This window comes from Hemicordylus capensis, chromosome 6 (genome assembly GCF_027244095.1).
Source record: "Hemicordylus capensis ecotype Gifberg chromosome 6, rHemCap1.1.pri, whole genome shotgun sequence".
Classification (NCBI taxonomy): Eukaryota; Metazoa; Chordata; class Lepidosauria; order Squamata; family Cordylidae; genus Hemicordylus; species Hemicordylus capensis.
The window spans coordinates 49,402,338-49,414,853 of NC_069662.1; the positions used below are offsets into that span (position 1 = coordinate 49,402,338).

At 48.3% G+C, this 12,516-nt stretch overlaps 1 protein-coding gene across 7 annotated transcripts in view; it reads left to right on the forward strand.

The window, feature by feature from the left end:
* The window catches only part of CACNB1 (calcium voltage-gated channel auxiliary subunit beta 1), an 80,226-nt gene extending 71,959 nt beyond the window's left edge, over window positions 1-8,267 (forward strand). For all 7 annotated transcript variants that reach the window (XM_053263261.1, XM_053263254.1, XM_053263258.1 and 4 more), the window contains 2 exons: window positions 740-925; window positions 3,451-8,267. In XM_053263261.1, the coding sequence (XP_053119236.1) occupies window positions 740-925; window positions 3,451-3,900 (636 nt within the window). In that variant the 3' untranslated portion in view covers window positions 3,901-8,267. The remainder of the gene's footprint in view (window positions 1-739; window positions 926-3,450) is intronic.
* The last annotated feature ends 4,249 nt before the right edge of the window (window positions 8,268-12,516 follow it).

The window sequence follows — 12,516 nt, forward strand, 5'->3', positions numbered from 1 at the left end:
TTCCCTGATATCTTGCCTTACTCTCTCCTTCCTTCCTTCCTTGGCACCTGCTCCCGGCCTTTTTTAATGCCCCTTCATTATATCCTAACCGCCCCCACTCCATGCTGCACATGCTGCCCTGTCTCTCCACCAACCATGGTGCAAATCTGTTTTCCCCCCAAATCACTTGTTCTCTCTCCCCTGCCCAGATTCCCTTGCCTGGCATCCTGCAACCTCCTCCTTTCAGCCCTTCCTTTCTGCCATCCATCTTGGACATTGTAGACTGTCTCTGATAGTAGAAGACAAAGGATTTTTTAAAGCGGAGTCATTCTGCATTGCCCAAGATGGAAGGCAGAAGGGAAAGTCTGAAAGGCAGAGGCTAAAGGGTTGCAGGCGAGAGAATCTGGGAGGAACTCTCACACCCTCTGTCTTTGGGACAGCATCTAGCACAGGGATGGGCAAACTTGGCCCTGCAGCTGTTGTTGAACAACAACTCCCATCTTCTCCAGCCACAATAAATTGTAGCTGGGGATGTTGTAGTTCTACAACAGCTGGAGGGCCAAGCTTTCCCACCCCTGATCCAGCACATTATCAGTGCTAAACAGATGCTGAGCAGTGATAGTCCCAACCTACCAACATCCATCCCTGGAACCTACCCAACCCCATCCTTTGCTTAACCCCTTTCCTGACAACTCACATCCTGGCCTTCCTCTCCCTCTTGGGCCCAGCCCTTCCTATTCTTCCATCTCTGTCCCTGCAGGAATTGTTTGACATAATCCTGGATGAAAACCAGTTGGAAGATGCCTGTGAGCACTTGGCAGAGTACCTGGAAGCCTACTGGAAGGCCACACATCCTCCCAGCAGCAACCCACCCAATCCGCTGCTGACCCGCACCATGGCAACCGCTGCCCTGGCTGCCAGCCCCGCCCCAGTCTCCAACCTCCAGGTACAAGTGCTGACCTCACTGAAGCGCAACCTGGGGTTTTGGGGCGGGAGGGGCAGCCTGGACCAGGGGCTGAGTCGACCCACCCGGGTAGAAGAGCATGAGCTGTAGCTTTCAGAAAAACCTGAGATATTGCTTCGGAAAGAAGAAATGAGCACAGGGAAACTCAGCTGATGAGGCTCCCCCTTCCCCACAAAGGACTTGTTAATGCTGCTTTCAGTAAAGGTGATCTCCCCCACCCCTGCCCGGCCGACCCTGTTGCATGTCTCCAAGGGAGCTGCCATGCTAAAGAACCCCTTCCCCTCACATACTGATGTGGTTGAAAGAAAGGCCTCTCCTGACCACATCACAAATACATCACTCTCCTTCTCACTTACCTTCCTCTGATGAGCAAAGCATTCTGGGACATTGCAAAAGCCCCTGAGCATTGAATGGTGGTTTCGTGGCAAAGGGCAGGTACTGTGGGCTGCTTCAAGCAGACCCCAAATACCATCACAGGTGCCATGCAGAGCAACAAGTTTCCTCTTTGCCAACGGAGACATTCAGAAATCAGCCGACTCACCTGCAAGTGTGTGTGTGTGTGTGTGTGTGTGTGTGAGTGTGTGTGTGTGAGAGAGAGAGAGAGAGAGAGAGAGAGAGAGAGAGAGAGAGAGAGAGAGAATGTAGGCCTGGTTTTCAGCAGCAGCTGACCTATTGTGCTGCAAAGATGCCCGTGAATAGCTGTTTTGGTCTGGGCATCGTGCCCGCTCCCCCCCAGCCCGTTATCTTGTCTCCGTTCTCTTCATATACCCAGGCTGGGTTAGGCGACTGTTCCCCACCGTGCCCTCCAACAAGCAATGACTTTTCCTGTCATTAAATGGCAGGAATCCAGTGGGCCTCAGTCATCTCAATGGGTCTGAAAGGTAATGGGCTTTGTGCCCCCCACTCTGGACAAACAGCAGACATCTCTGACAGTTGTTGCAGTCTATTCTATCACATGCTAGAGGAAGCCTCATCCACTGGATTCCTACCACTTATTGACAAGATCCCTTTGTCTGAAGCCACACCAGTGCTCCGTTTGTTTTTACTTTAGCTGTGCCCCCTGATATTTGCTGATGCACCTTCATGGCAACTGTAAGCCATTGCTTGCCAACCATAGCAAGCCAGACTCCGGCCCATCAGATTGACCTGAGATTAAAAAGTGAGTTTGCACAAAGCAGAAACAGATGGAACATAGGAAGCTGCCATAGACCAAGTCAGAACATTGGTCCATCTAGCTCAGTAGTGTCTACACAGCCTGGCAGTGGCTTCTCGCTCATCCCTATCTTGGAGATGCCAGGGTGGGAATTTGGAACCTTCTGCATGCAAGCAGGCAGGTGCTCTTCCTAAAGTGGCCCCATCCCCTAAGCGGAATATCTTACAATTCACACTTGTAGTCTCCCATTCAAATGCAAACCAGGGAGGACCCTGCTTAGCAAAGGAGACAATTCATGCTTGCTACCACAAGACCAGCTGTCCTCCCCAAGACCACCAGCTCTCCTCCTTTAAAACATGGCAGAAAGAATCCACTTTTTTAAAAAATGTGTAGTGATCTCTGCCATTCATTTTGATTTGGATATGATTTGAACATATATTTGTATGTGTGGTGGATAGTATTATGCATTTTTTTAAAGTGCAGGCTTTGAAGTGGTGAACATACATCTAAAGCCACCCTTACACAGTTAGGTCACAATAAGTTTCCCACCTTGACGCCTTGGGCCTAGTTCTGTGTTATTGCCTCATGTGATAAGAAGCAGTGACCTGTGGTGGCCGATGAGAACATTTTTATATATAAATAGCATAATGTGGTAGCTTGCCCAAAGTCCAGTTGGTCCAGAAGGCCAGCACAGGTGAGTGTGATGTGTTCTGTTCAGTGCTAACTGTGTGATGGGTTCTCAAACAGGGCAGTGAGCCTCTCTAGTGGGGTGCAAACAATTAATATGGGGAGCCCTTGCTTCTCCTTGAGCATCTTTCTCATTTGCCCCAATTGTGCCAGAAGCAGGGTGCATTCTGGCACTGTTGGGAGGAGGCGGAGGCCAGTGTTTAGCTTCAGACACAAGTTACCACCTCTGGAGCCATGCTCTGCTGTGCTTCGTATCACCCATACAAAACCATGTCCAAAAGGTCATTTCTGGAAATATGTCAGCACATTACACAGAGGAGTTCTGGTGGGAACTGCCCTCCCTCAACCGAAAAAGCCTGTCCATTTTTTTGTTTGTTCCTGACAAGTTATTTTGGCTTCACTGAGGGATCTACTACATCCATGCTTTCTGACCTGCTTAACTCCAAGGACAAGAAAGTGGGAACATTGTCCTGCAGAATTATTATCTGTCTTTACAGGGGGAAACATAGACGATGAGTTTCTTAAACCTAAGGAGGTTTGCCAGAGTTTGAGAACCCTTTGTCCTAACCTGTTTTCAGCTGGTACTGTGCTGTGCCACACTAAACTTTGTTTTAACTTTTTCTCCTCTTCTTGTGCATGGTGTGTGGTGAATGCATCTTTTAACCAGGGACCCTATCTAGTGCACGGGGAGGAGCCTCATGATTCTGAGCACGCCAGTCTGCATGAATATGCTGGGCAGCCAACTGGGCGTGGCCAGGTCCGGCCAATCCAGCCTCCCTCACACCTTGCTGCCCGGGGCCTTTCCCGTCAGGACACCTTTGATTCGGAGACACAGGGCAGCCGCGATTCCACCTACACTGAGCCAGGGGATTCCTGCATGGACATCGAGACCGACCCCTATGAAGAGCCGGAACCTCGTGGCCTCCATGGCCTGGGCCACCGCCGCCACCAGCGCCAGGGCTCCTGGGATGCCGAAGAGCCTGACCGTCAAAACCACAACCGACCTCTGCGTGGGCGTGGCAAGGGGCGCGAGCGCTACTGCCAGAATGAGGAGGAAGCCCTGGGCCGTAACCATAATGAAGTGGAGGACTGGGGGCGGGACGCCTACATCCGTTAAAGCCCTGAGGGGCAGGGCTTTCATTCACTGGGAGGAGAGGCCTCTTCCCACTCAGATCCTAAGGGGCAGAGGCTGTCTTCAGTTGGGTAGCCCCTGGGGGTAGACGCAATCTGCAAGAGGATTGGCCTGTACCCTCCCAGGTGGGTTTTGGTGGGTGTCACATTTGCATCCCATCACTGGCCAGTTCTGGGCGTGAATTCCCTTCCTTACCATTCTTGTTTGAGGATACCCTCCACCCCGTCTCGCCTTGCCATTTGTGCCAACAACCTCTGTGACCGTCCCTGTCCTGCCAGCCGGCACTGCCTGGGCTTTTCCCACAAGGTCATGAATAATTGATCGCCTGTACCTTAAACTCCTCTTTCTACTCAGGGTCCCGTGGACCTGGAGAGGGAGAGGGCCAGTCTCCGTTGGTGCCTAGGGTCACCTCCAAACTCGGGCAACAGCCACGGTAAACAGCTGACCATAGACTGCCCCTTGTTGAACCATTCCTACCTGACCCCTTCCAATTCCAAGCATCAGCCAAATGGAGCAATAGGGTCTCTTCTTCCCTCTACAAAATCAAATCACCATAGATTTGTTTTTTCCCTTTGACCAACCCAACCACTGGCCAGTGGAAAGTGGGGGCAAAAGCTAACTCCCAGTTTTCTGTCACTGCATCTGCTGACTGCAAGATCCTCTCCAGTGCCTACAAATGGAATCTAGCCCCTATCACCTTAAATCCTTGTTCCCTACCCATCCTCCAGTGCCTCCGCTCATAACCCTTCTGGGTGTATTTCACCTGCTGGACAGGCCCTGGGCCTACAGACTGCATGCACGTGTGGGGTGTACCATGCCTGGCAAGGTGGGGAGGCTTTTGGCCTGCTTCCTTTCAGTCATGCCGTTATAACTGGCTGTTCCGCTCTTAATACTGATGTTGGAAACCCCTTTGCAGCATGTGTGTGAGAGATTGGTCTGGGGTGTTTGGCAGACGAAAGGTAGGAAGATGCTCCCATCATTCCGACCTAAAGGAGTGTGTCCTTCCAGATTATTCCACAGTGGCTTCCTGCTACCTTTTGCTGCAGGTGCTGTCTTCACAGTGGGATTCTGAATGCTGGCTCATCCTGCTGAAGCCTCTTCCTTTCTGAGTTCTGCCTTTAAAGACAGCATTTCCCTTTCCAGTAAGGCCTGGGGGCTCACCTTTCAAAGTGATTATTAGCAGCAATCACTAGAGTGCATGAGTTGCAGAAGGAGCAACAGGTAAATGGTTCCAGTGGAGAGAAATGGAAGGCGAGATGAGTTGGGTGTGTGTGTGTGTGCCATGCAACTGCTAACTGGTGCCCTTGATCTGCCATGACTGACGACTCCTGTGCCTGCTGCAGGACCTGGGTACCAAATGGATTGGCAGGGGCTGTGGGTGGACTTCTGCTTAGAGCATTTTGTCACTCTACAAACCACAGTGGGGAAGTAGTAGCCATTCTGCCCTCTGAATTTCAGCAGTTACCCTTGCAGGCACCACTGTACCCATACCCACCTTTTGGGGCACCCATCTTGTGCCAAAATTTGCCCTTAGGCCTAAAGGATTTTAAGAGACTTTCCTTTTTAAGGGATTGCTGTTCTTTAAAGGATTAACAGTAGCACAGAATGTATCCAATGCTCTTAATTTGAGGAGACCATCCATTTTTGCCTTCTTGCAAGCTTTTACACCTGGTAACCACACTCCATCTTCTCCTGAGGGTGTGTGTGTGAGAGAGAGAGTGAGAGTGTGTGTGTGAGAGAGAGAGAGAGAGAGAGAGCAAAGTTTCTTTTACTGCACAAACCACAAAAGTCATTCTGACCAACTGATCCATCCCATGTTTTCCTCTGCCCTGATGCTTATCGCTCATGTGCTAAATGCCTCAGTCTCCATTAAAACAGCACTTCTCTCTTCAACATGAATGTAACATTCTTTGGGAAATATTACCCCTAATAACCGATTCCCTCAGTCAGGGAAAAATGTTAAACATGGCCTTAGATCACCCCCTCAGGCCTTACAAGTCATCTTGCCCTTGGGTAAAGCTAGAGAGTACATTCATTTTGGAACAAATGAAAAAATGAATCAGTCTATTTGGTTAATTTTTCATTCATTCCAAAGCAAATGCCAATGACATGAAGTCATTAATAGCTTTTGCTTTTGTCAATCATTTTTGTGTTGTAGTATTTTTTTTTTTAATTTGAAACCGACAGCAACAAGACTCATTCCAGTGGCTGTCTCCCACTAGCCATTAATTCTAGGTTCAGTGTGGGTTACTGACCCACATGGGTCAGTATAAGAACTCACGGAAACAATTACACAAATGTGATTTTATTGAATGAGTGATTAAATAAATGAGGCTTTTATGAATGGAATAACAACACAAACCCATTTATCATGCATACCTATTGGAGATTTGTCCTAGTTCAGCTGGGGGGCGGGGAAGGGAGCTTGATGTAGCATATAACCATGATCCACAGATACATCAACATGAGTTATTGAAATGAAAGAAGGGTAGGTACAAGACCCAGTTGTTAATAAGAAATTTAGATTAGAAACTGGACATAGCTTCCGAAGTTTGGAAGCGGTCAAATTCTGTGGTGATTGGGGATGGCCAGTGTGCAATGTTATCATACCTTTTGTGGCAGGGGTGTGGTTAACTTGAATTAGTTCTAATCCCCTTCAGCCTTTGCGGTTTTTAAAAAAACCCAAGTATCATATGCGTTTCCAATAAGCAGTACATCAAATGTTTTTGGTCTGCTTGTCCAGTCCTTTTTTTTTTTTTTTTTTTTTTTTTGGTAATCTCTTAGGGTTGCCTGGTGTCCTTGATCCCTTTTTTCAGCTGCTATCTTTTATTCCAGAGCCTTGTGTGTCCACAGCACTTTAACTGACATCCTTTATAGCAAACACTACAACTCAAAATATTACTTGTTTTTGATCTGGCAACTTCAACAATCCCTTGAATGTTTGACTACTGTCTTGCTATCGTGACCTTGGAAGTAGAGTAGAATGCCTGGATTCCTTAGGTCCAAATCAGCATTGGGTTGTTATCCCATGTCATAACTTGGTAGTTTTCAACACGACAATATTGGACTTGGTCTGAGTGTATGGAGGCCTTCAAATTTGTGTCTGTGGTGGCTTCCATATATTTCCTTCGTCTGCTATTTGGAGCTTCAGAGATGCATATTTGCAAATTCCTGTGTTCTTTAGAGAAATGTATTCCCAAATCCAGCTGTTCTGGTTGGGTAAGAGGTGCAGGGAAGGGGATTTATTACTTTCCATCAGACTTAAAGAGAGCAAATGGGATTCGAATCATGAGAAACGTGCATTTGTCATATATCAACTTGAGAGAGTGTTGTTTCGTTTTATTATTTATTCTTAGCATTGTTCCTTGGGGTGAAATTCCTTGGACAAACTTGGATTCTTTGTAGTGAATGGCTGTACCAAAACTCTTATTAGCAGGTGGTGCTGCAATGGAGGGGGGCATTTTAAAGGATGTGCAACTGACAGTGGCATACCTAGGACAAGACTTCGGGGATCAAGTTCAGCCCTCAGCTTTTGGGACCTCCAAATGTCCTGGGGGGCCTCCCTGAAGCCCCCGGCACACCTCCACACCACCCACTGCTCTCTTTCCTGTGCTGCAGTGGGCCCAGGGTGGGAGGGAGCTAAGTGGACCTCCTCCGTGCTACCAGCAGCGGCAGCTGAGCCCTTGGCCAGGCTGGTGAGCTTCTTCAGGCATCATGGCTTGCGACACCCAAAACTCACACTTCACGGGCGCACGGGAGCTACTCGCTTGTGCTTGTGCCTCCAGCAGGCCCCAAGACGCTCAGCAGCCCAGCCAAGGGCTTAGCCGCCACCACTGGTTGGATGGAGCAGGCCCACTCGACTCCCACCCACCTTGGCCATGCACATGGAAGCACAGGAAAGAGGGTGGAGGGGTGGGCATGTGGGTGGGGGCACTGCAGGGAGGAAGGGGGCTAAAGCGTGCAAGGAGGGGGCTTCCCACAAGCACAGAGGGGGGCCTCTTGGGGGGGCTCACAGGAGGAGAGGGGCCAGAGCGGGGGGAAGGAGCCTCCAAAGCCCTTTATGTCTGGGCTTCCAAAATGCCTAGGTGCGCCGCTGGCTACTGAACTTTCAGATGATGATTGCTGATAATGCATGGCCAGCCCCCTACCACCTTATATTTGCACCTCTCAGATTTATTCCCCACTTCGGGTTGTTTTATGGTATATTTTGGAGAGAATACTGGGGGAGAAAAGGTGACTGACAATAGTAGAGAAGTCCTGCCAAGTCTCTGCCTCATTCTACAACTGATCCTTCAGTGTTCCAGTGACCCAGCCCCATTACCATGGGAATAAAAGTATTTTATAAAATGCCATCACTCTGTCATCTTTACTGTGTGAAGGTGGGGACAATGAAAAGTAGGGCCAAGCAACAAGCCCAGAAAACGTTGGGGAATGCAGGGATGCCATTGCCAATGGTCCATCCATTCTTCACACAAAGATACCTCACACTGGAATGCACCTGCGTACGAGTAGAACAAGAGCACTACTAAAAAGCCAAAGCCACCCCAAAATAGGTAAGGTTTTTCTGCCTGGTGCCACATCAAATAATGCAGTGCTACTCTAGTTTTAATGACAAGAACAAAGACAAAATTACAGAGAGCCCTGGGGCACCTTAAAGACCAACACATTTATTGTAGCATATCGTGGCCTACAGTCTACTTTTTCAGATGCATGAAGTGCTCTCCTCAGTTGGGAGGGGGATGAACGTGCCCACATGTACACATATGTATTCAAAAGAAGAAGAAGAACTATAAATAGGCCAAATGGCCATGAAATGAAAGAGGTATAACCTGCAACGATTGTATATCAGTAAGATGGCAAAATCCTTGTGACAAATGTGACACATTCTAAATTATTACCTTTTTAAAAGCATGAACACTGCAGGGATTGTCATGGAGAATGTACCTCTCATTCCAGCATTCTTGCATTGTTGTTTTTTTAGTTATCTTTTAATGATTTTAAGAAATTAGTGAATATATATGCACAGTACATATCATCCTTTAGATTAGCGAAACCACAACAACACACAATTCATAACATAACACAAATTGCCACCAGGATCCTTATGCCTTGCCAAGAAGTGGAAATCGTTTAAAGCTATGCTATGTGAGCAAGGCCTCAGCCAGACCATAGGAAGAATACCCTATGGGAGTTCTGCCTGTGAACTAACAAACACATCTGGGAAGTTTCAAGTCAAAAGGATGTGAGGAAGTGATTGAAAATGCTGGCAGCTACAGTGTCCTTTGGTTCACAATCTAGATCTGTTCTGTTGATAAGAAATGCCTGAAATAAACCCCCCAAAGCAACCTGGGGGGGTGGAATGAGGGATCCACAGCATGTGGTCTATTGCCAGAGGCTTAGTCTTGTAACAGTGACTGGAAGCAGCAGGAATTGGCAGAATCACAAAGTCCAACAGGGAAGCAGAAGCCACAGCCAGCAGCTACTAATGCTGCTCTCATGAGAGTGGTGGCTTGTCATAAAGTCAAGGTGTGCCCTCAAGTCGGTGTCAACTCCTGGTGACCGCAGAGCCCTGTGGTTTTCTTTGGCAGAATACAGGAGGGATTTCCCATTGCCTTGCCTCCTCCCGTGCAGTGTGAGATGATGCCTTTCAGCCCCTTCGCGGGGATTCGAAGCAGCAAACTTTTTCTCTAGGCAAGTCATTTCCCTGCTGCGCCATTAGGTGGCTGGTGGCTTATCATAGGCTCTCTTTATTCCAGGTTTTGACTGACTGGAGGGCCCTAGTAGCCTTTTTCAGTTACTGCTTTGGTACTGTGTTGACCCTGCTCCCGTGCTTCTCTTTTAGCTTGCATTTTATTATTTTATTAGTATGTCGAGCCTTTTCCTAATGAATAAGGCTGTTCTCACGAGCAACGTAACCCAAGCCAGGGCAGCCCAGCCTGGGCTAGGCTGCTCATGTGGAGCACTGGGATCGCTCCCAATCCCAGCACTCCCATCCAGCCTAAGCCCACTCTGTAGCCCAGCCTTTAGCTGACATTAAAGGCATGAACGTGCCCTTAACCCAGCTGCCAGGAGCGTGTGTGTGTGTGTGCTTGGGCTGCTTGCAGCCTGCGCACACACAGAGATGACGGGCACCTAGAGTGCCCATCTCTGGGTGAATTCCCCGTTGCACGGTGCATTGCATGGTGCAGTGCTCGTTGCACGGTGCATTGTGGGATATCCAGAGGCCGGGACGCACGTATATTCCTGGCCTCTGGAGATCCACCCATGGATTGTCTGGAAACATGGCCCGCACTTTATCATCTGGGGGGAAGGTAGGTGAAACCCTGGGGGCCCCGCCAATGTTGTGTGATGCATTGTGGGATATCCAGATGCCAGGACGCATCATCCTGGTCTCCGAAGATCTATGCTGCTTGGTGCAGCGTGGATTGTCTGGAAGCACCGTCCGCACTTTATCATCTGTGGGCAAGGTAGGTGAAACCCTGCCTTCCCCACCACCATCCTCCTGCCTGGTAGGTTGTGTGAATACCCTTTATAAACTTTAATTGTTCGAAGCTGTCTCGGGGACCAAAGGCAGCCTAAAAACTTGTTGTGTTGTGTTGTGGGAATGAATTTGACGGAAGGAGTGGTGGAAGGAGTGGAATTAACAAATGCCAAGATGTAGAAATCCAGAAACTGAAGCAAAGATTCCACCTTAGAAACTGAAGGTGAAAACGTGAAGCACATTGAGGATAAAGAGACAGCATTCCAATTCCTGTGCCTGCCTTTGTTATAGTCCGGATAGATCAAACACCAAGGGACCAAGGACCAAATAATGACTTTTCTTTTAATTTGGAGAATGTCGACTTAAGTTACAGCTCCCTCTTGTGGTTTGAAAAGGGTAGTCGAGTTCAGAGCCAAAGAGTATGATGACAGCTGGAAAGGAAACAAATGAAAAGCAGCCATTCTGAATGAGCACTGGAAATTCTCATACTCTCAGAGCATTTTCACACACAGGCTCCAAGAGGCTCTTGCTTGAAGTAGGATTGTATTGAGAATACAAAAGTGACATTGGCTGGAATAATTATTTGCATTACAAATACCTTTCTTCCTTTTTGTCTTCCACTTGAACGGTAATCAGACATAAATATTGAAGGGCTCAAAGGCAATTTAAGCATCAAGTATGAAAAATACCTCCAGCATCTCTTTAAAACAACAAAATATTTCCATTTTCTATAGCTTTATGGAGAAGGATATATGTATTTTAGACAAATAATAAAAGGTTGGTGCTTGTGAACATACAAGCAGTGGTTACATACAGCTGCAGACAGTCCGAGGCTGTTCTCACAAGCAGCCTAGCACCCCCGCTCAGCCAAACCTTACTTTTAAACATGGCTCCTAGCCAAGGTTAAGGGAGCCAGAGCGCCGCCCTAACCCAGCTGCTGAGATTGTGTGTCTCCTTGGGCTGCATGCAGCCCAAAGAGACACTGCAATGAACACCTAGAGTGCCCATCGAATGGGGGAATCACCCAATGCACTGTGCTTGGTCTGCAGTGCATTGTAGCATACCCAGACACGTCGCAGCCTCCAGAGCTCTGCGTTGCCTGGTGCAGCACTGCTCTTCTGGGAGCATGGTGATCTGTTTTCTCAGCAATGTTTGAGGGATCATCTAGGTGGAAGGGAAGGTTTCTCTACTCCCCACCCCCACCCCGCCTGCTCTCCTGAACAGTCGTGTGAATAGCTCCTCTATGTGCTCTTTTGCCACAAGTAGTTAAGGGCAGTTTCTACAATTGGTGCAAAATGTAGCAGCCAGGTTGTACCTTGGGGTAAATCGGAGAGGCCATATTACTCCTGTTTTAAAAGAACCTCACTGGCTGCCAATATGTTTCTGGCAAAATACAAAGTGCTAGTTTATTACCTATAAAGCCCTTAATGGCTTGAGCCCAGGGAACCCCCACCGCCAACTCAGATCATCAGAGAAAGTTCATCTGCAGTTACCGCTGGCCCATCTGATGGTGACTCAGTGACAGGTCTTCTCCGTAGTTGCCCCAGGGAGGTGGAACACGCTCCCTGTTGCAGTTAGAGCTGCACCATCTCTGATGGCCTTCCGAAGAGCCTCGAAGACACATCTATTCAGTCAGGCTTTTCGCTGATCGTAAATTTGGTTTACATTTTTTTTTTTAAAAAAAATTGTATTTTGTCTTTTTGATTGTAATGTTTAGAGATTTTTTAACCAATTGTAAACCACCATGAGATGCTGGCTTTTGGTGGTATATAAAATGTGTTAAATAAAATAAAATAAAATAAATAAAGTTCCTGGTATGTTTTGAGTTCTTGTCTTCTCAGGGTTTTCAGCAGGAAAGGTTGGTGAGGGCAGCACTGGCAGGGGCAGCGGCGAGAGGCACCTTTAAAGCATGATAAGCAGGTGTTTACCGGTGTATAAGCAGCACCTGCAAGCTGCTGTGCTCTGCCTGCAACCCTGCACAGGAGTGGGGCAGCACTCCACCCGGCATCCAGCGCAGCCACAGCGTGCTCCTGGTCTCTGTGGTGTGATGACAGGCGGAGAGCCACTGCCCCACATGGGATTGTGGGCAGAGCGTGGCAGCTTGCGGGTGCTGCTTACAT